Source organism: Hemiscyllium ocellatum, chromosome 10 (assembly GCF_020745735.1).
Source record: "Hemiscyllium ocellatum isolate sHemOce1 chromosome 10, sHemOce1.pat.X.cur, whole genome shotgun sequence".
In the NCBI taxonomy this organism is placed as follows: domain Eukaryota; kingdom Metazoa; phylum Chordata; class Chondrichthyes; order Orectolobiformes; family Hemiscylliidae; genus Hemiscyllium; species Hemiscyllium ocellatum.
The window spans coordinates 112,935,169-112,959,890 of NC_083410.1; the positions used below are offsets into that span (position 1 = coordinate 112,935,169).

The following is a 24,722-nucleotide window of genomic DNA, read 5'->3' on the forward strand; positions in this document are numbered from 1 at the left end:
AGATGACCACCATAAGAAATGGGACCAGGATTAGACCATATGGCTGTTCAAGTCTTCTCTGCCATTCAATAGGATCACGGCTGATCTTCTGCTTCAACTTCACTTTTCCCCGCTGCTCACCATATTCTTTGATATTGGGCAAAGGATAATTTAAGAAGAACAAATTTCACAATTTTAGAAAGAACCAAAAGACTTGCAGCTATTGGGATGATTTTATGTAATTATGATACTTATCTTATTAAAGCAGAAATCAAATTGAAATCCTAATTAGGCTAGAGATTGAATTAAATTTAATAGATTGATTAATTTATAGACTTTTTCTGAAAAAAAATTAGTAAAAGGCATATTGTTTAAAGAAGCCCCCAAATGATTTGATTAGATTCCCCACAGTATGGAAGCAGGCTCTTCAGCCCAACAAGTCCACACTGACCCTCTGAAGAGTAGAGTAACCCATCCAGACCCATAGTTATCTCTAACGAATGCACCTAAACACAACGGGCAATTTAGCACGGCCAATTCACCTGACCTGCACATCTTCGGATTGTGGAGGAAATCGGAGAGCACCCGGAGGAAACCCACGCAGACACGGGGAGAATGTGCAAATTCCACACAGTCTCGAGGTTGGAATCGAATCCGGGTCTCTGGCGCTGTGAGGCAGTAGTGCTAACCACTGAGCCATTCTAATTTAGGACTATCATGTTTATGAATCAAGTCTCATATGATGTGACTGAACTGTGATATCTTCCATCTCTTGGCTTAATACCCATACCTTCCAACTACCACCATCTCATATCCAGTGAATTCCAAGCCAGACGTTCTTCGTTTTGCAGATTACCTGCTTTCTTGCAGGAATTGTGAATCTTTGGAACTCACTGCTGGAGTGCAGTGATGGCAGATTTAATCAACAGATTCAAGAAAAAAATAGATATGTTTCTGATGAAAAGTGGGATAAAATGGGAGAGCAGGCAGAAAATCAGCATTGAGACCAGGATAAGATCAGCTATGATCACGTATAATGACGGAGTAGGCTCCAATGGCTGAATTTCCTACTGCCACTCCTTATTCCTATGTTGTTCCTATGTATGATACAGCCCTCCCATAAAGGTGCGCTGCTTGTGGCACAGCAGTAGTGTCCCTACTTCTGGACCAGGAGGCCGCGTTCAAGTTCCACCTACTCACGAGGTGTCATAACACATTGAACTAGTTGATGAAAAATATCTACAGCCTTCCCATACATTACTTTTTTCAGGAGGAAAGCATTAACATCTCGATGTAATGAAATCAATCGTGCCAACACTGTCTCTTGGTGTAATGTTACACCACCTACCACACCAATAATCACCTTGCTTGAATAACATTTTCCTACAAGTCACACTTTGATCTTTCCCCTAATTCTTTACCACATTTAGACACTTTAGACATCTCCATTCCTTATGTCCTACTAATGTAACTGCCCACCCCAGGCATGACAGACATCTTGTTAATGAAATCTTCTACCTCCTTTCTGTTCCCTATTCTTAAACCAAGGGGAGCTTGACCTTGGGAATTTCAACCCACTTCTTAGTCACTTTCTCACACTTGGGTGTCCTCTTGATCTCCCTTCTCATCAATGCTTCGACCCAATGGCCTACCTTTGGAACTACATTATTCAGCGCTTTGATTACCAAAGTCCTCCTTAAGCTTTTCAAGATTCCTCTTCCCTTCTTATCCTGATGCTTCTGCCAAGCCCCAATCATATTAACATCTTTCTCATCCTGGCAACAAAATGATCCATTGAATCCATCACAATCATTATCCTGAGTCTGGTTTACCCATGATGATACAAACACTTCCACTGATATATAAAAAAAATTCTTTTCCCTTCTTTATTTCCATTTGATCCATTTCCCATGTTCACCATCTCCATTAGTCAAACAGCCAGTCTGTGAACTTTAACACACTTGATAAGCATTTACTCTGGTTATTGTTGTCAAATATGGCTTAGCCATGTCCTTCCCCATACATCAGCATGTGGGGACACATCCATACAACCAAACCCCCAAACCACACCCCTCCCCTCACCAACCACATGTCTTCATGTCCCAAAGCAGATCAACCATTCTGCTGCTTCTGCCATATCTACGCCTCAATTTTTTTGTTCCAGTCTACCACGCTCCTGTCTGCCTTTATTTATTGTTCACTCCCTTCCAGACTTTATATGCTACCCCTAAATCATGAAGATACCACCCGCCTCCTCAAAGCCTACCTGACCAAACGTGCTGTCCTCAGCTTTGTATTGCTGCTATGTATAAGCATGTTTCCCACATCTTTCAAAACTTCGGTCACTGCTCTTTATCTCTAAAGTCTTGAATTATACTTCTACATCCAATATGGCACATCCACAGATTCCTCAAACAAATGAGCTTAGTTTCATTTGCACTTACAGAAGTGAAAGTTGGTTCTGTCGCCGTATGAGGGCATTCTTCTTATTCACCAACACAAACCACTCCTGCATCATAGCTTCTTCCTTCTCTTTATTGTTTCCTGGAAAGTGGAGGAATAGAATTATACAAAAGCCTAAAAAAAATCACAACCATTCCAACAATCTTCCAGCTGGGAACGAAACTTAATCAAAGAAGATAATACAACAATTATATTTCAAAAATTAAATCCAGAGTTATGTCTAAACAGTATTTTTGATTTCCAGGGCATTGTTGGAAAGCTAATAGACAGAAGTTGGATGATCCTTACTATCACTTCCATTCACTTTTTTTTGTCATCCCTTGTTGTGAACCACATCACACTGATCTCCAAGCACTGCTGGTTAGCACAGCAGCAAGTTCTAGCTGGTGGATATTTCCATTGTTGGCATGGTATTTTCACTGCTTGAAGAAATTTGCATTTCTGCCCATTGGATGTGTTTACATTTTGCTCCAGATGTTCAGTACAGCAGTCTAACCCAGATATACAGCTGGTAAATTATCATTATTTCTATTTATGAATTCAAATTCCCAATCTATAACATGGTACCAGATACTTTCACATGTTTGGTTCTCTCTTCCACCCTCACTGACACATATCCCTCTTCTCCCTTCAAGGTTTGGCTCCATGTTTGGTGTGATTTTATAGCCATTGCTTTACCCAAGTAGCAATTACTCATATGGAGCTATGGCATTAGATACTGATGGATTACTGGGCACATTGATATGCAACATAGCAAAGCATAATCCTGTTCTCTCCAATATCTGTATAACAACTTCAAAGAGGAATCGTTGGCAAGTTATCCTGTTTACAAACTGGGGCACAGACTAAATATAGTTGCATTACTAGGAAAAACTAATCAAAATTCTGTATTTGATGAAAGTTTTCCTCTAAAATGTTATTGATGCAGCAAAACAGCAGAAGGGCTCCCAACACTACATTAAAGCAAAATACTGCCAACACAAGAAATGAGAGATAAAAAAGAAAATACAGGAAAGACTCAACAAGGCTGATAGCATCCGTCATGAGAGAAACAGTTAACATTTCAGGTTTTTAACATTTCATCAGAAGTTATCTCATATAGCTTTTACCATTGCATCAGAGAGAGAGGGTTAATTAAATTAGAAAGAGAGAGAGAAGAACATAACAATAGGTATCCGGCAAAATAAATGAGACAAATTCACCAGTGTTAAATTCTGGACATTAAGAACAGCGTTTCACCATGAATTAAGTACATTCCCAGTGGAACATTATACAAATACTTCAAAATGCAGAGCTATTATGGGCAAAAGTAAATTACTTAAACAGTTAATCTAGACTCTAAGCAGTTGGACACATAGCAGGGAAAATCTAAAAACATGAGAGCAAAAGATTTTAATCTTTGCCTGTACAAGATAGTACTGCACATCTGGAAGCAATAAAGATAGAAGCAAAAGTATACCATTCAGACCATCGAATCTGCCCTGCTATCAATGAGATAGTGACTGAGCTGATAATCCTCAACTCCATTTACTTACCTACATTTCCCCAACACTTGATTATCTTAGTAAAATCCATCTCAGCTTTGATTACATTAATGACCCAGTCAGCAACTCTCTGATGAAAAGAATTCCATAGATTCACAACTCTGAGAAGAAATTCCTTCTCATCTCTGTCTTAAACATGTGATCCCTTATTCTGAGATTATGCCTTCTTGTCTTAGACTATCCGAGGGAAAACACCCTCACCGCCTCCATCCTGTTTTTTTTATTGAAAAAGGTTTTCATTTTTTACAAAATTATAAATGTAGAAAAGATAGTATAACAATCTTTTGTTAAACCATTAACAATAAACTGCCTACTATTCTACAAAACAAATGAAAACTATCACAAACAATCTTTCCATGTTACAATTCGATAAATAATTGAACTTAACAAATTAGTTTAAATTACCTTAAATTATATTAGACTAGGAGAAAGTGAGGACTGCAGATGTTGGAGATCAGAGTCGAAAATGTGTTTCCTATGATTCTCGATAGCAGTGAGAGAGGCAGGGTAGTTGTCATGGGGGACTTCAACTATCCAAATATTGACTGGAATCACTACAGTATGAGTACCATCGATGGATCAGTTTTTGTCCAGTGTGTGCAGGAGGGCTCCCTGACACAGTATGTAGACAGGTCTACAAGGGGCAAAGCCACTTTAGATTTAGTACTGGGTAACGAGCCTGGCCAGGTGATAGATTTGGAAGTAGGTGAGCACTTTGGACTCAACGATCACAATTCTGTCAGGTTTATTTTAGTGATGGAACGTGTACTCCACCGAGCAGGAGTTACAGCTGGGGGAAGGGAAACTACGATGCAATTAGGAAAGATTTAGGAAGTGTAGAATGGGGAAGGAAACTGCAGGGGGGATGAACACATTAAAAATGTGGAGCTTATTCAAGGAATAGCTCCTGTGTGTCCTAGATAAGCATGTACCTGTCAGGCAGGGAGGAAGATATAACGCGTGAACCATGGTTTACTAAGGAAGTGGAATCCCTGGTCAAGAAGGAGGAGGCGGCTTAGGACAAAATGTGAAAACTCAGTTAGGGAGCTTGAGGGTTACAAGGAAGTCAGGAAAGACCTAAAAAGAGAGAGCTCAGAAGTGCCAGGAGGGGAGATGAGAAGTTGTTGGCTTTAGGATCAGGGTTAACCCTAAGGCTTTCCATAGGTATGTCAGGAATAAAAGAATGACGAGAGTTAAAGTAGGGCCTATCAAGGATAATAGTGGGAAGTTATGTGTTGAGTCAGAGGAGATAGGGGAAGCACTAAATAAATATTTTTCGACAGTGTTCACTCTAGAAAATGAAAATGTTGGCAAGAAAGATACAGAGACACTTGCATCTAGACTAGAAGAGATTGAGGTTCACAAGGAAGAGGTATTAGAAATACTGCAGAATGTGAAAATAGACAAGTCCCCTGGGCCCGATGGGATCTATCCTAGGATCCTCTGGGAAGAGATTGCCGAGCCTTTGGCATTGATCTTCAAATCATCGTTGTCTACAGGAATAGTGCCTGAGGACTGGAGGATAGCAAATGTGGTTCCCTTGTTCAAAAAGGGTAGTAGAGACAACCCTGGTAATTACAGACCAGTGAGTCTCACTTCAGTTGTTGGTAAAGTGTTGGAAAAGGTGAAAAGAGATAGGATTTATAACCATCTAGAATAACCTGATCAGGGACAGTCAGCACGGTTTTGTGAAGGGTAGGTCGTGCCTAACGAATCTTATTGAGTTTTTTGACAATGTGACCAAACAGATAGATGAGAGTAAACCAGTTGATGAAGTGTGTATGGATTTCAGCAAGGCGTTAGACAAGGTTCCCCACAGTAGGCTATTAAACAAAATGTGGAGGAATGGGATTGTGGGAGACATAGCAGTTTGGATCAGTAATTGGCTTGCTGAAAGATAACAGAGAGTTGTAGTTGATGGAACACGTTCATCTTGGTGCCCAGTTACTAGCGGTGTACCGCAAGGGTCGGTGTTGGGACCACTGCTGTTCGTCATTATTATAAATGACCTGGGTGAGGGCTTAGAAGGGTGGGTTAGTAAATTTGCGGACAACACTAAGGTCAGTGGAGTTGTGGATAGTGACGAAAGATGTAGTAGGTTGCAGAGAGACATAGATAGGATGCAGAGCTGGGCTGAGAGGTGCCAAATGGAGTTTACACTTTGGCCGGAGTAATCGGAATGCAAAGTACTGGGCTAATGGTAAGATTCTTGGGAGTGCGGATGAGCAAAGAGATCTCGCTGTCCATGTACACAGATCCTGAAAGTTGCCACCCAGATTGACAGGATTGTTAAGAAGGCATACAGTGTTTTGGCCTTTATTATCAGAGGGATCGAGTTCCGGAACCAGGAGGTTATGCTGCAGCTGTACAAAGCTCTGATACGGCCACACTTGGTGTATTGTGTACAGTTCTGGTCACCGCATTATAAGAAGGATGTGGAAGCTTTGGAAAGGGTGCAGAGGAGATTTACTAGGACATTGCCTGGTATGGAAGGAATGTCTTATGAGGAAAGGCTGAGGGCATTGAGGCTGTTCTCGTTAGAGAGAAGAAGGTTGAGAGGTGACTTAATAGAGACATGGAATGCTTTGCCTGCAACGGTAGTAGATACGCCAAGTTTAAGTGCATTTAAGTCATCATTGGACAAGCATATGGACGTACATGGAATAGTGTGGGTGGGATGAGCTTCAGATTAGTATGACAGGGTGGTGCAACATTGAGGGCCGAAGGGCCTGTACTGCACTGTAATGTTCTATGTTCTATGCTGGAAAAGCACAGCAGGTCAGGCAGCATCTGAAGAGTAGGAAAATCGACATTTTGGGCATAAGCCCTTCATCAGGAATGAGGCTTGTGGATTGGGGTAAGAGATAAATGGGAAGGGGTGGGGCTGGGGATGTTGGGGAAGGTAGATGAGAAAGTGATAGGTGGATGAAGGTGAGGTAGAAGGTGATAGGTCAGAAGGAACAGTGATGGACTGGTCTGGAGGGTGGTACCGATTTGGAGGTTTGGGACTGGAATAATTTGGGAGAGGGGAAGAGAGGAAGCTGTTGAAACCCACATTTATCCCACGTGGTTGAAGGTCCCAAGGCAGAATATGAGGCGTTCCTCCTCCAGGTGTCGGGTGGTAACGGTTTGGCGGTGGATGCGGCCCAGGACGTGCATGACCTTGATGGAGTGGGACAGGGAGTTGAAGTGTTCAGCCATGGTGCGGTGGGTTGGTGGGTCTGGGCGTCCCAGAGATGTTCTCTGAAACAATTCGCAAGGTGTTCTTGTGCCCCAACGTAGAGGAGACCACACCAGGTACAATGGATGCAGTAGACATTGGTAGAGGTACAGGTAAATTTCTGATGGATGTGGAAGGATCCCTCGGGGCCCTGGACAGAGGTGAGGGGAGTGGTGTGGGCACAGGTTTTGAACTTCCTGCAATAGCAGGAAAAGATGCCAGGAGTGGGGTGTGTGCTGGTGGGGGGTGTGGACCTGATGAGGGAGTCACTGAGGGAATGGTCTTTCTGGAATGCTGGTAGGTGTGGGGAGGGAAATATATCTTTGGTGGTGGGGCCCGTTTGAAGATGGCAGAAGTGGCAGAGGATGATGTGATGCATGCGGAGGTTGGTGGGCTGGAAGGTGAGGACCAGGGGTTCTGTCCTTGTTGCATTGGGAGGGGTGGGGTTCAAGGATGGTGGTGCGTAAAGTGGACGAAATGTGCTGGAGGGCATCGTCAACCATGTGGGAAGGGAAGTTGCGATTGTGGAAGGAGGAGGTCATCTGGGACTTTCTGAGGTGGAATTGGTCATCCTGGGAACAAATGTAGTGGAGGCCAAGGAATTGGGAATAAGGGATGAAATGTTTGAGGAGGCAGGGTGGGAGGAGGTGTAGTCTAGGTAGCTGTAGAAGTCAGTGGGCTCATAGTTATACTAGACTAACTTAACTTAGATTAGGTCAAATGAAATAAAGTCAACTTAAATTAACTTACATTAAATTCCACATCTAATGCACCCACCAAGGCTCCCGTCCATAGGAACATCAGTTATTATATCCGCAGTTATTCAAGCTTCCTCCCCTGCTAAGGCCACTGTACTGCCAAATTTGGCATTCACAGCTATACATAGGCCCTGGTCAATATGGCTGACAAGTCCATGTCTATGTAATTTAAGAAGGGCCACCACGTCTTACAAAATAGTTTCATTTTCTGGTGCATCACATTTGTAAGAAAATCCAGAGGGTGGTGCTCCATCACTAATCTATGCCACCCATGAGACCTGGGGTGGTTTCCGAGGTCCAGCTCCATTAAAATATTCTTCCGTGCACAATACATGAGAACATTGAATAATCTCTTCCCGCGTTCATCTAGTGAAGGCAGATTCGGCAATCCGAAAAGAAGGGATACCGGATCCATAAGACATAGGAGTGGAAGCAAGGCCATTCGTCCATCGAGACCACTCTGCCATTTAATCATGGCTGACGGACATTTCAAATCCACTTACCCTCACTCTCCCTGTAGCCCTTAATTCCTTGCGAGATCAAGAATTTATCAATCTCTGCCTTGAAGACACCCAATGTCCCAGCTTCCACTGCACTCTGTGGCAATGAATTCCACAGACCATCACTCTCTGGCTGAAGAAATGTCTCATTTCTGTTCTAAATTGACCCCCTCTAATTCTAAGGCTGTGCCTACAAGTCCTAGTCTCCTCGCCTAATGGAAACAACTCCATATTTAACCCCATTTGTCTTTTAAAAAAGCGATAACCACCCCATACCCAGAAGGAGGAAGGGAATAACAGGAATTAGTAAAAAAAAGGAATTTTACATCAAAGCAATGCCAAGCATATTAACCCAACAACCAAGAGAGTAAGGGGTGTAACATTCCATAGTTTTCTCTGACCCAGACTATTTCAAAGAGTCTAGGAAGTCCCTTGCTTTGTCTGCTGAGTGACAGTTTTAAACAGACCTCCATGGTTCGAAGCGCAGTACAGCTGGGTACGTCACAGTGTATTGGATATTCAGGTCTCTCAACCTCTTCCTGACTTCATCAAAAGACTTCCTCTTCTTGATTACAACCCCAGAGAAGTCTTGAAAGAACATAATGTTCAACCCCTGTACACTAGGGCCTGCGAGTCTTTTCCCAGCCTTCTGGAGGCTTCCATTATCATTTGCTTGTCCTTGTAACACTGGAGTCGCTCTAGGACCGGGCAGGGATGCTGATACGACCCGGACCTGTGCATTGCAATCTGGTGGGCCCGCTCCACATGCATCCGGCCTGACACGATTCTCAGCCCCAGAAGCTGTGGACCCACTGGTCCAGGAAGCTGACCAGGTTCTCATCTTCTTGACATTTCAGGAGCCCATTTATCCATAAGTTCTTCCCTCAACCTCGATTCTTGAGGTCATTGGGTCCTATTGGACCAGGCCAAACTTGGCTTTTCAGCATTTGGATCCTCCCCTCCGAATTCTCCGCCACAATCTCCGACGCTGCGGTGCTTTGTTCAAACGCTTCAAAGTGTCAATCAAGCATTTGGATCTCCTGCTCATACTTTTGTAGCATGGCAGAGATCGGTTCCACCACCGACTCGATTTTCTCTCTGAGTCTTACAAACACTTAGATCTAAGTATTGTTGCTCCAATGGGTACAAAGGTGCCACTGTGGGAGTCGGGTCCATGGCCAAGGGTGTGCTCAGCACTGTAGGGGAGTGTCCCTCTTGCTGCGATCCTCGCACTCCCTTACCTTTATTCGTCTTCATCTTCTTCTCAAACTGTTAAGATCAGTATTTAAAAAGGTTCTGGGGGTTTTATTTTACTTTATTTTCCCGATTTTTCTTATAGATGGCTAGTGGGGGATTGGGGCAGGGTAAGAGCACCACTTTACTTTGGTTATGGTGCAGAACCCAGCACAGCAGACCGATTAGATTGCTGCCATCTTGGATCCCCGCCACATCTACCCTGTTAAGTTGTCTAAAAACCTTAAAAGCTTGAATAACATCACCTCTCATTCTTCTAAATTCCAATGAGTACATGACCAATCCACTCAATCTTGCCTCATAAGGTAATCCCCAATAACTTATCAGCTTGATGAATCTCCTCTGGACTGCCTCCAATCTTTCCTTAGATAATGGGTTCAAAATCTTTCACAATATTCCAACTATGGTCTGACTAGTGCCTTGCAAGTTTTAGCAAAACCTCCCTACTTTTATACTTCATTCCCTTTGAAATAAAGGCCAACAGTCCACTTGCCGTTCCTATTCCTTATTATGAATTTAGATGCTAGCTTTTTGAGATTCATGAACAAGAACTCCCAAATTCCTTTGTTCTGTAGCTTTCAGCAGTCTTTCTCTATTACATAATATTAAGATCCTTTATTCTTTCTGCCAGAATGCATAATCCCACATTTCTCACACTGTATTCCATCAGCCAAGTTTTTGCTCACTCACATAACCTGTCTCTATCCCTCTGCAGACTCTGTGACATCCTCACTCCTTGTCTTCCTATCTATTTTTGGTTTATTTGCAGTCTTGGTGACAGTTCATTCATTATCCTCACCAAGGCGACTAGTAGATGTTGTAAATAATTGTGGCCCCACCATTGACCACCACGGCACAATACCAGTTATAGCTTGCCAGACTGAAAGTGTCTCCTTACTCTAACTCTGTCTTCTATGAGCTAGCTGATCTTGTAGCCATACTAAATACTTCCTCCAACACTAAGTACTCTTCTTATGAAAAAGCCTAATGTGCGACACCTCATCAGGCACCTTTTGAAAATCCAAATGTATTACATCTACTGTTGCACCTTTATCTATACTGTCCGTTAGATCCTGAAAGAATTCTTCATGAAGCCATGCTGACTCTGTTTGGTCATATCATGCATTTCTAAATGCTCTGATATTACATTTGAAACCTTACATTTCTTAGATAACAATTTCTTACAGTTCTAAGATTAAATGAATTTGCTCTTAATCTATGACATAACACTTAATTTTTCCAGCGCCACAATAAATAGACAATGGATGCTGACCATTCATCAGAATAAGTGCCTACGAATTGCAACATCACTCAATGACTTGCATTGTCAACAGAGAGGTTTCTACTTACTTATTCACTTCTTGTCTAACTGAAGAATATCAGCCTTCCAGAATAGAGCATTTTTCCATTTGAAATAATTTGTTTAATTATTGAAGTTTAGATAATGTGCATGAGAAAGATTCCCCCACCCCAAAGTCGGGAATATTTAACTATAACTCCAGCATTGGTACAATGCTGCTTTGCTCATAACTGAGCTGGCACTGGACAGCAGTTTAAGACTCCCAGGAAGAGAGAGATCTTGCTCTTTGTTTGAAATCAGTTCCTCTTATACTACAGCTTATAGCTTTATCATCAAAGAGCACTAGAAACCACCAAGTACCAATCTAAAGTTTGTTGTATAATAACATCTTGAGGCTTCCATTTTGTGTTAAGAGTAATTTGTGTTATTGGACACTATTTGTTGAAACTGCTGAAAGACATTACACATGGGGCCCAGCAAAGAGAAAACATTTCCATCCAATCAATCTTTGATTAATTCAAATTATGATCTCAGTGGGGAAAAGTCAATTTTTTAAACAACTGCACCAGTTAGGTACTCTTTCAGGGTTTTTAAAAAAGTGAAAGGTCAGAATTTTGTAAAGTGAAAAAAAGTAGACTAATAAGATGAGATGTAAGGACATCTCCACTGACACCAATTTTAAAATTACTACTTTAAAACTACTTACATTACAGTTCTCCCAATCCTGTCTCCACCAACACAACTGGTTCATAAAGGCCAATTGTGGAAGGTCATTATGGAATTCAGAACTCAAAAATGTACATACAAATATCTCTGTCATTTTACATGACTTTCTCCTCATTATAGACACGGCTATTGAATAGAGGAGTTCCAACAATCTGTCTGTAACACTGGAGAGAAAAGGCAACTATGTCTTACTCCTATATAAAAACAGTTTAAGAAAGCTGTGTAGCAAAGAGACACTAGAAAATAATCAATTTTAAATTGATTTAATTTTCAAACACTAAAAATGCTTTACCTGAGAGAATTCAGTACCATTAGCTAATGAATACTTCACTGGGGAAGCCTACCCTGAATAATATTGAATATTATTAAGGAAATGCAGATAATTTACTTTTGCAGGAAACCATAGAAGTAATGATATCAATATCTGTCAGCAAAGCAGCTCATTTTAAACTACACAAATCAATAAATTAGGTCTTGCATATGACTGCCACATGAAGAAGGAAATAAATTAGATCAAACATTAACACTAATCCTGCCAGCTGTGTTATGCTGGTGGAGTCACAGTCAACAACAGTTAATTTGTTAATCACACACATAATTTAATGTCGATCATGAAATCAATCAAATATTTCAAATACATTCGTCAAAGCAAAGTTGATTATAAATATTGGACATTAAACAATTTGTTTATTTAAGAACGAAATTACATTTCAACGTATTTGCCCGATTTTGTTTTGAATTTCAGTTGATATATACGTAACAAGTAGGAGATTCCGAATTGTCTTTGCAATCTGCAGCATTTTATTCAAACTCAGCAATTATTACTTCTTTGAGCTAATGAACTTCTTCAAACAAAGAATCTTGTATGTAAGACTTAAAGACAGAGAAAAGATGCAGAATTAGAACTAAGTAGTTCTCAATAGAACAACTTAATTTTAAAAATAACGAGTTTCATAAGGAATTCCATCTGATGCAAAAATATAAAGATTGTATAGCTTTTAAAAATGTGTTGCATCCATGTAACAGTACCTATAGTCACATGGAATGTTTTGCCTACAAGCACAAATCCCTAAATAGTTAAAAACGAAAAAATATCACATAGGAAACAATAATGGAGGAGGAGGGAAAACTAGTATTTGTGAATACTACACAGTTATGGTTCTAAATAAACATGGGCAAAAATAGAAATTATTCTGAATCCATAATAAGGCATTTCAAATGCACTTACTGTTCTTTTTACCATATGGATATGTCGTATTGATGGCAAGTTGTCCATTCAAAAATGTACCAAAATAATCATGCAGGATTATTTCCAAAAAGAACTAAGCATTTTTTAGTTTAAAGATTGATGTATTTGTTTAAGTCTTTGTTTCAAAATAAAACAGCTTACTGGAAGTAACTAATACCAAAGATAAATCAATCTTGTTATTAATAACTCCAACTGAAGACTTAGCAGATTTATCAAATTACACAAAATATTAATGTCTGATCAAAACAAGGGCTTCTCATTTCAACTCTAACCATTTGTTATTTAATCCAATAATATTAATCCAATTTGTCGATCAGTATTTTATGGAGCAGAATGTAACTTTGCAGGCTTACATACTTTTAAAAGAACAATATTTTGCAGATGAATGCCTTGTTTCAGTTTTGCTTGATTGTTTCTACCTCTAATGTCTAAGGGAAGAAAGAACAAGATGGACATTGTTCCTACTGATTAAGTAAGAGCTCATTAAAGAGCTGTCAGCATCACACTTTGAATATGCATGAAGCATATAATCAGATCTAGCACTGTCACTAGAGGAGAAAATGGCAACTACAAAGGATTGATTTAATTATGTTGAGTGGGCTATGGTGGTAGACCAGTCTTGTTAGGGAGAAAAAAGGTTGTATTCTGGCACCATAAAAAGGCAGTTTAGCTTCTGTCACAATACCTAATCTCGAGATTAGATATGAAAGCACACTGCTTTTGTTGTTTAAAACTAGTTCTGTTGGTGTTTTAAAAAAAACACAAAAAACGAACATAACAAATTTTTGCTTGTTTAACTTTCCCTGGCTAGATATGCAACGTGTGAAAAAAAATCCAGGCATCTACCAAGATTCTCTATTTCAACCCTTCAAAATGTGTATTATCACAGAGTACTGTATTGTTACAGGAAAGTAACTACAGCTAGTCACATTTTTATTCTACAATATCTGTGACAATGGCATGTAATTCCCCTTAGTAAACAACATTTCCTTGCATACGAAGGGATAACATGATTCAGCTAATAACATCAGCTAGAATAAATAAATCTTGGCTGCAAGAGATTTAGAAGACAGTACTAATTTAATTTCACTTCACATGCTCTTAAGTGCTGTCTCTTTTGCAGCTCTTTTTCAGCTTGAGACTTACCATAACTAAAATGGATTGAGAACCTTGTGCTATAAGGTATCTTTCAGTGAACAATAGGATAGCTCAGCATATTTTAAATAATATCAAATATGTTTCTTACCTCGGAAAAGCATCCTCATGATGAACAGGAATGATTACTGGTATACACGATCAGGTGGCCCCTTTTCGCATGCTATTACTTATTCAAGCACTCAAAGATAAACTGGACAAAACCTGAAATTATTCTGACCTCAGTACTTTAAATGCAGCTGCCCAACTTGTTTCTTTCAGTTATGTAACACTGTCCAACGTAGTACTTCAACAATATTGTTGTCATGGCACCAACAATTTATTTGATATACTGTTGATTACTTTCAGTGAATTGATTTGAAAATTATTAATAAAGATAAACTTGAAAACAAAATCAACGAACTGGTGTTTCAATTAAACTAATGTGTAATTTTCCCTCTTACTGTTGCTGATGATTTAAGCAAATAAATCATAAAATTGAAACAGCCATACATAGCAAACAATTTTACTTAGTTCTCCTTTAGTTATTATACTTTTCTCCCCAGTTGCGAAAAAATTCTGAAAACCTGAGTAACTGAAACATTTCTGTCGATAACCAGTAGGAAAATATTCCACAAAATTTCCAACAAAATCAACGTTATAAAGCTTTGTAATTTTATCAGAGTATAATAATTTCAATCTCATTACAATTTACTGAGCATTAACTTTTGATCACCCTAATAGTCAAACAAAGAGAGATTAAAACTTGTAATGTCTAATGTCATTATACAAATGCTGACAAGTAATGGTGAATGCTCAGGTCTGCTTCTACTTTGTATATAGGCACATCATCAAGGCTATTGTGAAAAGTAGAACCCTTCAAGTAATTAATATAGCAAAGGAAGCAGATAAAAGATCAATGACAAAATCACCTGGTAAAACTGTAAAAAGGCTTTTACTGTATACACAAAATAGTGCAGAGAAACCTGTATTTTAACACTTATGTTCAACAGGCCCTTAAAAGCATAGAATGATGAGATGGAAAATCCATCCTTCCTAATAATCTTGTGACAAAAGCTAAAAGACATCATCCTATTAACTACTGATCTCAATTGCTAATGCAGAGTACTTCCTGGTGCCTTTATATAGTACATCGCTATTAAAAAACCACTAAACATTCACTGTGAAGAACACAAGCTTCATTCACTCTTCATCAGCTTCCCTTGTAGGAGAACTATAAGTGGAACCAAAGATGTCATTGATATTATGAAGTGGAAATTAATCAGAAATTTTTCTCATATTTTCGCTGTCACACTAATTTACTTTTGTATAAATTTTACCCAGTTAAAAAGTTCATAGCTAAACCCCCTGTTGCAGCCTTTTTAGTTCAGAATATTCAATGAGCAAGTCAACTGAAAAGCACTCGGACTGAACACAAAAAGTGTTCAAAATTCTCATTTAGTTGTCTTTATTTTGCTAGCGCCATGTGGTCCTTGAAGATGTAGAAAACACGGGAAGCCGAGTAAAGATCAGAGCTGGCTCATTAGCATTCTGACAAAATTGGAGCGGTGGAGATGTATAGTTTGCCTAGTTTGCCGTTTTGAAAGCTGCCGGTGGTAAGCTCTCTATTTCATTGTGCTTTTGTCTTTTGGCGTTTTCAACCCAGCAGGGTGTTTGTTAGCTTTAGTTTACACACTGCATTATGGGAAGTTTTTCCTGCAGTCTATGGGTGTCTCTTCTCTGTTAAACCTTAAGCAAGTTTCTGTATTCAGCAAATAATTATGATTTTCTTTTTAAAAACAGAAAATTCTGAATTAAACCAAAAGATTGATAAGCTGATAGCAAAAATATTGATCAAATTTATTATGTATTGATTTCATCCCAATTATTCTTTGACTGGAGCAGTTTTCAGAACTAAAGCTACTTTAAATTTCTGAAGTTTCCAAGGACAGAAATGAATGTTTCAGCCTGAACTCTATACATCCAATATCAGACAAGCATAAAGAAGAGCTATGAGGAGTTGCATTGCTGACCACTCAAATCGGGTTTCTTTTGATAAACAAAATGACTTTACTGATGCTGCTATCATGCAAACAACATTTCAAAATAGTAGTGAAATGGATAAAGGTCTTGTTGGATGAATTTATCTGTTAAATCCCTGCAGTTGCCCTCCTGTCTTGGATGATGACCTGCAAGAATGTCAACAGCTCATTGCCCAGGGAGCTGGAAGGAGTCACCAGGCAAGCCATAATCTGCTCATTCTCAAAGCACCATTTCAAAGTTGCATTTCACAAGCTGTTTAAAAGGATTTTGTCTCTGCTAGGTTGCCAGCATTCAAAACGTCACTAGTTCTGAAATGTTACTGTCCTCAAGTTATTTAAAGTAAAATATAACTGATCAACCTCTCAGTAATCTTATTTGAGAAACAAAGTAGCAACAGGTTACTAAAGAGGGATAATTTTAACTATTGTAGTATCTATCTTAGAAATTATGGACATTAACATCCTGAATGCTATAAATACACACAGGTCTGATCAGCTTTGTTAAAGTTCATGTTCCTGTTCTAGTTGCATCTTGGTTTCTATAGTCTTAATGACCAGATGCTTCAAAAATGATCAACAATTGAGGAGTGAGAATATATTAATGAATGATTTTTGAGCTTTGATGGCATTAAAATGCATCTCTTTTCTTGATGTGCCATGTGAATGTTCTCCTGTAAACGGGGTCTTGACAAGTGAGGCCACCCAGCTGAAAACAACTGATGCAAAACCCAGGAGTAATCCCCCTGTTTAGCTCAGTACCATGGATAGCCCTAACACTACCTCTATTATTTGATGGATTTAGGCAAATTTTCATTTATTTCTTGGCTCCTGTCTTCAACTTACTTGCCATTTTAAGGACTTCAAAACCCCATTCCCATGTAAATAGATTTGCATATAGTTATGTACAATTCAATACCACAAAGTTTCAGGAAGCCCTTGGGATAGAGAGTCACAAAGTACACATTTTAAATATCTGAAAATGTTTTACAAAGAGAAAAATCATAAGTTTAATGTATAGCTATACATCACTTGTCTTGCATGGCATTTTGGAAAGCACTTTAACAAGATGTGTTATTAGATTAATCAAAGGGGATCAGTGCAATTTAATTTAAAAGGAACATTACTAAGCCACAAAGGTAATCTCAATGATGCTAGGAATTCCAATTTTCTTGATTATTACTTTAACAATCTTTTCTTAAATGTTTAAAAGTACACTTAAGTACGATTTAAAATGATCACATGAGGACTTGGTGGTAAGTATTCAAAATTGTCACTTTCACATTTCTACAGGTTCCAAATGTGAAAACAAAATAAAATGCATCCTTTCATATTCACTGGGCTACACTTCAGTAAACATGACTGATCTCAAGTGAGAAAACACCAGGAGAAGTATTCCACAAAAGAAATGCCAATGTCTGTTGACAGTCCCAATTTTCTTTGCATAATTTTCTCCACCTCTCTCATTAGCTACTGACTGTTACCTCTCCGGGACATGTAGTGCAACAAATTTACCAAGCATTTACTAGGCATAACCAGGAAGTATTTCAAACATTTGCATTTAAACCAAGTTCTGAGAGTCAGAATTTGCATCTGAAAAAGAAGAGGTAACAAAGCTCAAGATCCACACTGCCACATATTCCAGTTTTTAGTATTTTGCTGAAATCAAAAATTGCAGGTAATTTCGAACATCCTTCATTCTAGTTACTAATTCAATACAATTAAGTGATAACCTGGTTAAAAAAAACATCAATACAGTGGCCAATTAAGAAGCAGCATGTACCATCTCCAGCTTTACAACTGAACAAAGCTTTTTAAAGGGTTGCTATGATCACCGCTACATTCTGACATTGGGTTAATCTTTGACTAGATAAATTTAAAAAGCCAATGACAAAATAGTTATAATACAGGAAATGAATAATTGTCTATTACGTGTATTGTTAGTTAGATCTTAAAGAAACTAATTACATACAAAATAATGGATACGCAGAATGATTATATGGCAGTAATCTCATCAAGGTGTTTAGATAACCTCAAAGTTGCAAGTGCTAAAAAGCAGTCACCTGAACACTTGAGATTAAATTGCAGCCCTTGAAATATCCCCTGTGTACTCTTCCTTTAAAATGTATTGCGGAGTTTGGGGTTAAACCATTTCAAACCATTTTTTGGTCGTGGAAGGTGTCATGGAGGATATTAGCAGCCAACACGTTCCATATAGATGATGCATGAGGCATACACACCGATAACAACTGTGACATAACCACTTTGTTCTAGGATTAAAGAAATTTGTAAATTGAAGTTCTCTCTTCACTAGTTGACAATCCACAATTATAGGGAAATGAGTTATTGCCAGTCTTATCAATTTTCACAGTTTTAATATTTTTCTATACTTTGCTCAAGAACTTTGAGTCCCTGTAATGATGCAAATGTTGAGCACAAATATAGTATTGATCTGATGCAGGACAGCCAAGCAATCAGATTGAAGCTTTCACCAGCCATCTGGTATGAGAACCCAGATTTCTGCAACATCCCAATGCCCATACTTGTCACATCTTTCTACCACTAACCTGCCTTCCTGTTTCTCTCTCGCTCGCTCACACACACACACACACTCGCTTGACTTCCTGACACTTGGTCCACTCTTAATTTAGGTGAGAAAGTGAGGTCTGCAGATGCTGGAGATCAGAGCTGAAAATGTGTTGCTGGAAAAGCGCTTTTCCACTCTTAATTTAGTATCACTCATCATTTCAGACCTGGACATTGATAATTACTCCGTCCAACATTTAAAATAAATAGTCTTGTTTGCTTTAATGAAAGGATTTAAATAAAAACATGTACCTAGTTCCACAATTAAAACATGGGTTGTTAAATAATACAAAGTGTAATCATGCAGAAGAAAGCACATCTTAAACCAAATTAATTACTAAGTCATTATCAAGAACAAAAGTAAACATAGGTTTAGGTTTAAAGAGCTGTTTAAAAAAATAAATTGAGAGTGAAAGAAAATAAAATACTAACTATGGGATAACAATGGGTTATGTTGGCTATCTTTGCCCATAACACTGAGCAAATGAATTAATTTTTAAAATGTTAACAAATAATAGCATCATTGCATTTTGACAGTTTTTGTCCTTTCAAACCTTTTAATCTTTTCAGTCTTAAGTTTTCATTAACAAGAAATTTCTAAATTATACTATTGCCTAACTGAATTCATGGCAGTATGGTCAAAGACCTGCAAGTAAAGCAAACTGTTTTGATCTAGGAAACCTTCTCTTAAGAATGTTAATCTGGTAGATCACATGCTGGCACAACATGGCACACACAATCGCTTACTCACAATGTAACAATTAAAAGTACCGATTCACTCGAATATTTATTTCTTGTAAGGATATTTTACACCGTAGCAGTTTGCAGACGTAAGAACCTTTAGGAATTAAAATTCATTTTATTTTAAGTATCATTTTGAAATTACTCCCAAAATTTAGTAAATACTGTGCATCTCTAAATTTGATGACAATGCCTTCAGCATCCCGTCCACTAATCTTCTAAAATCCCTTTTCATCTGATTGTTAAAGAATGCTTGAAGCCTGACACCATGGCTAAGATGGCTACACATTTGGGGGATGGGATGGCTTTTTCTTCTTATATTTTTAACTTGATTTGGAATCTGAACTGAGAGTTCAAACCAATTTTGTGCATTTTTTTCATGTTCAGTCATAAATTTTGCCCGAACAAACTTTATAGTTAAAAGGTACATGCATGTAAATAAATATAGACACACAAAAGAAATGTTTCATATTTGAAAACTGACTTGCAGATTATCAATAGGGATCTTGTATTTTAGAAAATATAACTTTAAAATAATTCCTTGCAAATTAAAGCTGGAGGCATTATAGATTTAGATTTTCAATTACTGATGTATTAAATTGTTTGATGCTTAAACTGACAGCTTATAGGAAGACTTATAACTGATACTACATATCTCACCACAGTGAAGCTCCAGACTTAGCGAAAAAGTGTTTGACAATCCAGTCTACAGAAACCACGCGAGGTAGTACGTAATGATAATTTTTTTTCCCCTTTCTTGTGGATTGTGACTGGGGATAGATGAAAGATTTATTTGCTCTGAAATAGCAGTAGATCTTGATTTTCTGAAGGTATGGTCCTGGCAAACACTACTTCATTCCTGGAGCCCACTGGAATGAATCTAGCCAAAAATAAAGAATGTCTACAGAAAGCTTTAGGCAGGTGCTACTGGAAGACCAAGTGACTACAGCTGCCAACCCAGAAGAAAACTAGGCAATGTGAAGTTTTCAGTAGAATTTTGTTCAAATTTTTTAAATACAAAAACGCAGACAAATGCAGCATGATCACCACAGACATCACGGACAGCTTCCAACAGAACTCTGAGGGTATTATGCTCTGAACACTTTTTCTTCCCTTACTGCTGAAAGATTATACTGGTTATCCCATTAAAGTTGGTAAAATGCCATTCTTATGTCTTAAAGCTGTAGCATTCGAGGTCAAGAAGTGTATGCTACTTCTTACAAGGCTAGTGTGGATGTAATCTTCCCAAAGTTACAATAATTAATGTTAAGCTTCTTTAGCAATACGTTTCTGAAAGAACTTGCCTGATAATATACTTAGAGCCTGTCTATGCTGTTTGTATTTCTAAGCAGGGAACATTTTTATGCACCTCACGTACTTTGGTTTAAATCTTCAGTCAAACTACGATGAGAATTAGTGTTTCCTTGGGTTATGAGAAAAACAAAATTTTAAAGTCATCCAAGATCTTAATAAATATGAATAGTAAACAAGATGTATAAATCATAATCCAAGTACACTGAACGACCAGTGACAAAATGGTCAGCTTGCTTTAAAACTACCTTCTTCAAAATCAGTGCTGCAATAAATATTAAAACAAAGCTTTGTCAATGTTTTCCCAAAATTTGACACACTTTGCCAATATATAGATTTATGAATATGCGTTTAAAAATCTACAAGTGCCAGCCAGTACTTCACAAGATTTGCTCACAAAGAGTTGCATCATTTTACATGGAAAATATGCAGTTTTGAACTTCATTTGTCTGTTCTGCTGCAACTCCAGATAGAGGCTGAACTGGAAGGAGGGTGGGAAATATCATACAGTTAGACAACCTAACATGAAAATTGCCCATAGGACATAAAGTTTGCTTTCTTTTTGGTCATTAAGACTTCATATGACATGTCATGATAATTTTGGCAAAATCGTCTCTACTAAGAGGGAAGGGAAATTGGGAATTGACCATCCAAAAATGGAAAATTATTTATAAAAAATACAAAACTTGACATGAGAGGAAGTGAAAAAGCAAGTGTGTGTATGTGTGCGTGTGCGTGTGAGAGAGAGAGAGAGAGAGAATGAACTGAGACTGTCAGCTAACAAAAAATAATCCCAAAGTCTTCTATATAGCACAAGGAGGTATAGGAGGAAAGGAGCTGATCAGGAACTGAAAACAGAATTCAGGTAAGGAGGCAGGAGACATGGCTAAGACATTAAATTCGTAGTTTGCACTCATATTTACCAAGGATGAAGATACTAGCCAAGTCACAATGAATGACGAGATTATTATTACTCTAGAAGGATTTGCATTGAAGAAGGGATATATGATAGACTTTTCAGTTGTTAATTTTAAATCTGATATAGACAAATTGTGGGGAAGGTTTTTGCCTTGTGGTGTTGATCCAGAAACCTCGATAATGTTCTAGGAACTGAGGTTCGACTCCTGACATGATAGATGGTGGAATGTGAATTCAATAAAAAATATCTGGAATTAGAAATCTAATGGTGACCATGAAAAACCATTGTTGATTGTTAGAAAAAAACCATCTGTTTCACTAATGTCCTATAGGGAAGGAAACTGTCTTCCTTACCTGGTCTGGCTTACATGTGATTCCAGACCTACAGCAAGGGGGCTGACACTTAACTGTTCTCTGGGAAATTAGTAATGGGCAATAAATGCTGGCCTAGCCAGTGACAACCACATCCTGTCAATGAATAACAAAGTTGTTATTAGGGAAATAGGCCACGGATCAGCCATGATCTCATTGAATGGTGGAACAGGCTTAAGGGACTGAATGGCCTCCTCCTGTTCATATGTACATAAAGTTGATAAAGTACTAAGACCAGATGAGATGATTCAAGGATATTGAGGGCAGCAAGCGTGGAAATTGTGAACACATTGGCCAAAATTTTCCAGTCTTCGTTAGACTCAATGTTGGTGGCATAGGACTACAGAATTTGAAACATTATGCCCTTATTCAAAAAATGAATGTAAAGATACACACCAAAACCACAGACTAGTTAGCTGTGGGGAATCTTTTTGAAACAATAATTCAGGGCAAAATCATTAGTCAAATAGACAAATATGGATTAAATAAGGAAAGCAAGTGTGCATTTAGAGTCACGGAGCTGTACAGCATGGAAACAAATCCTTCAGTCCCGGTCCATGCTGACCAGATATCCAAAATTAATCTAGTCCTGTCTGACAGGACTAGTCCTGTTTGGCCCATATCCTGCTAAACCCTTTCAATTCATATGCCTATTAAATGTTGTAATTGTACCAGTCTCCACCACTTCCTCTGGCAGCTCATTCTGTACACACATCACTCTCTTTTCAATCTTTTCCCTCTCACCTTAAACCCATGCTCTCTGGTTTTGGACTCCCCAGTCCCAGGAAAGACCTTGGCTATTCACCCTGTCCATGCCCCTCATGATTTTACAAAACTTTATAAGATTACCCTTCGTGCTCCGACACTCTTAGGGAAAATAGCCCAAGCATATTCAGCTCAAACCCTCCAACCCTGACAGCATCTTTGTAAATCTTTTCTGCATCCTTTCAGGTTTAACACCATCTTTCATAAGGCAGGGAGACCACAATTTAACGTAGTATTCCAAAACTGGCCCAACCAATGTCCTGTACACCCACAACGTGACATCCCCACTCCTATACTCAAAGCACTAATCTATAAAGGCAAGGATACCAAACACCTTCTTCGCTATCCTACCTACCTGTGACTCCACCTTCAAGGAGCTATGAACCTGCACCCCAAGGTCTCTTTGTTTGGCAATACTCCCCAGACCCTACCATTAAACGTATTAGTCCTGCCCTGGTTTGCCTTACCAAAATACCACACCTCACATTTATCTAAATTAAACTCCACCTGTCACTCCTTGGCCCACCTGATCAAGGTCCTGTTGTACTCTGAGATAACCTTCTTCACTGTCTGCTCTACCAGCAATTTTGGTGTCAGCTGAAAACTTACTAACCATTCCTTCTATATTCACATCCCAATCATTTATATAAATGACAAAACTTAGGGGACCCGGCACCGCTGGTCACAGGCCTCCAGACCAAAAAGTAACCCTCTATACCATCACCCTCTGTCTCCTTTACAGAAAATTATGCAGAATTAACTAAAGAGCATTTTGAAGAGGGTAATGGTATTGATTTGTTGTACTTGAACTTCAAAAAGCTACAGTGCCCCGGTACCAGGTATGAAGAACCTTCAGTAATGAAGAGATATTAGAGAACTTGGGATTGTTGTTCTCAGAGAACAGTAGATTTTATTTAGGTATTCAAAATTGATAGCAAAAGGAGAAAAAATCTTTTCAAGCATAAGTGGCTGGAATCTGGAATGCACTCCCTGAGAGTGGAGTGGAGGCAGGTTTAGTCCAGGCATTTAAAAATAATTACATAATTATCTGGAAAGGAAGAATATGTATGATTACAGGCGGATGATGATAATAGTGCAAAGTGAGTTGTTTATTTGGACAGCCATTGCAGGCTTGATGCATCGAATTGGTTCCTTCTGGTCTGCAACAATTCTGTGAATCTGTCAAATCTCTGTTTATCCAAAAAACATAAGCACAGTAAGGCATGTTCATACATTGCTTGACTTACTAATAGTATTCTCTCTCAGAATGCACTGTTTAGGATTCTGACTTTCAGAAGTTTACTAGTATACGTACCATAATTTGTGTCCTGAAGTAGGGTTCTTTTAGGATGAATTAAGCCAAGACAACAACTCTTCTATCCTTTCATCACCATAGTGGAATCTCAAAAAGGTGGTTATTTAAATGTGTTTCAAGAATAATATTCTAATATGCTTATAAAAGCATACTAGATCATAGATGTGACTTAAAAATATAACATCCAAATCTTAATTTTGTGTGCCTTACGTGATTTCCCATTTTGATTTAGATTAGATGAGTTATGGGTTTCCTCAAACTTTATACTCATTGGGTGCCAATTCTGACTTTAACAAGAGTGGATCCAAAAGATCTCTAACCAATGCAACCTCCTCATAGATTTTGACTTTAGTTTTTAAAGTGAGATTGCGAGAAATAAAGGATTTATGATCAACATGCAACAACAGCCACCTATTTGGATTCTGATGGTACTGGGGATTTTCCATGATTGAAGATGCTTAGAACAATGGGATGGTCCAGCTGATATCTCTGAATTGCTTGTAGCATATGATCTGCTAGAGGAAAGACTACCTTCTAGCTAAAAGTGC

The 24,722-nt window shown here is 38.5% G+C and overlaps 1 protein-coding gene across 3 annotated transcripts in view; it reads right to left on the reverse strand.

Moving 5' to 3' along the window:
• The window catches only part of ehbp1 (EH domain binding protein 1), a 389,620-nt gene that overhangs the window by 22,000 nt on the left and 342,898 nt on the right, over positions 1-24,722 (reverse strand). For all 3 annotated transcript variants that reach the window (XM_060831882.1, XM_060831884.1, XM_060831883.1), the window contains one exon: positions 2,424-2,523. In XM_060831882.1, the coding sequence (XP_060687865.1) occupies positions 2,424-2,523 (100 nt within the window). The remainder of the gene's footprint in view (positions 1-2,423; positions 2,524-24,722) is intronic.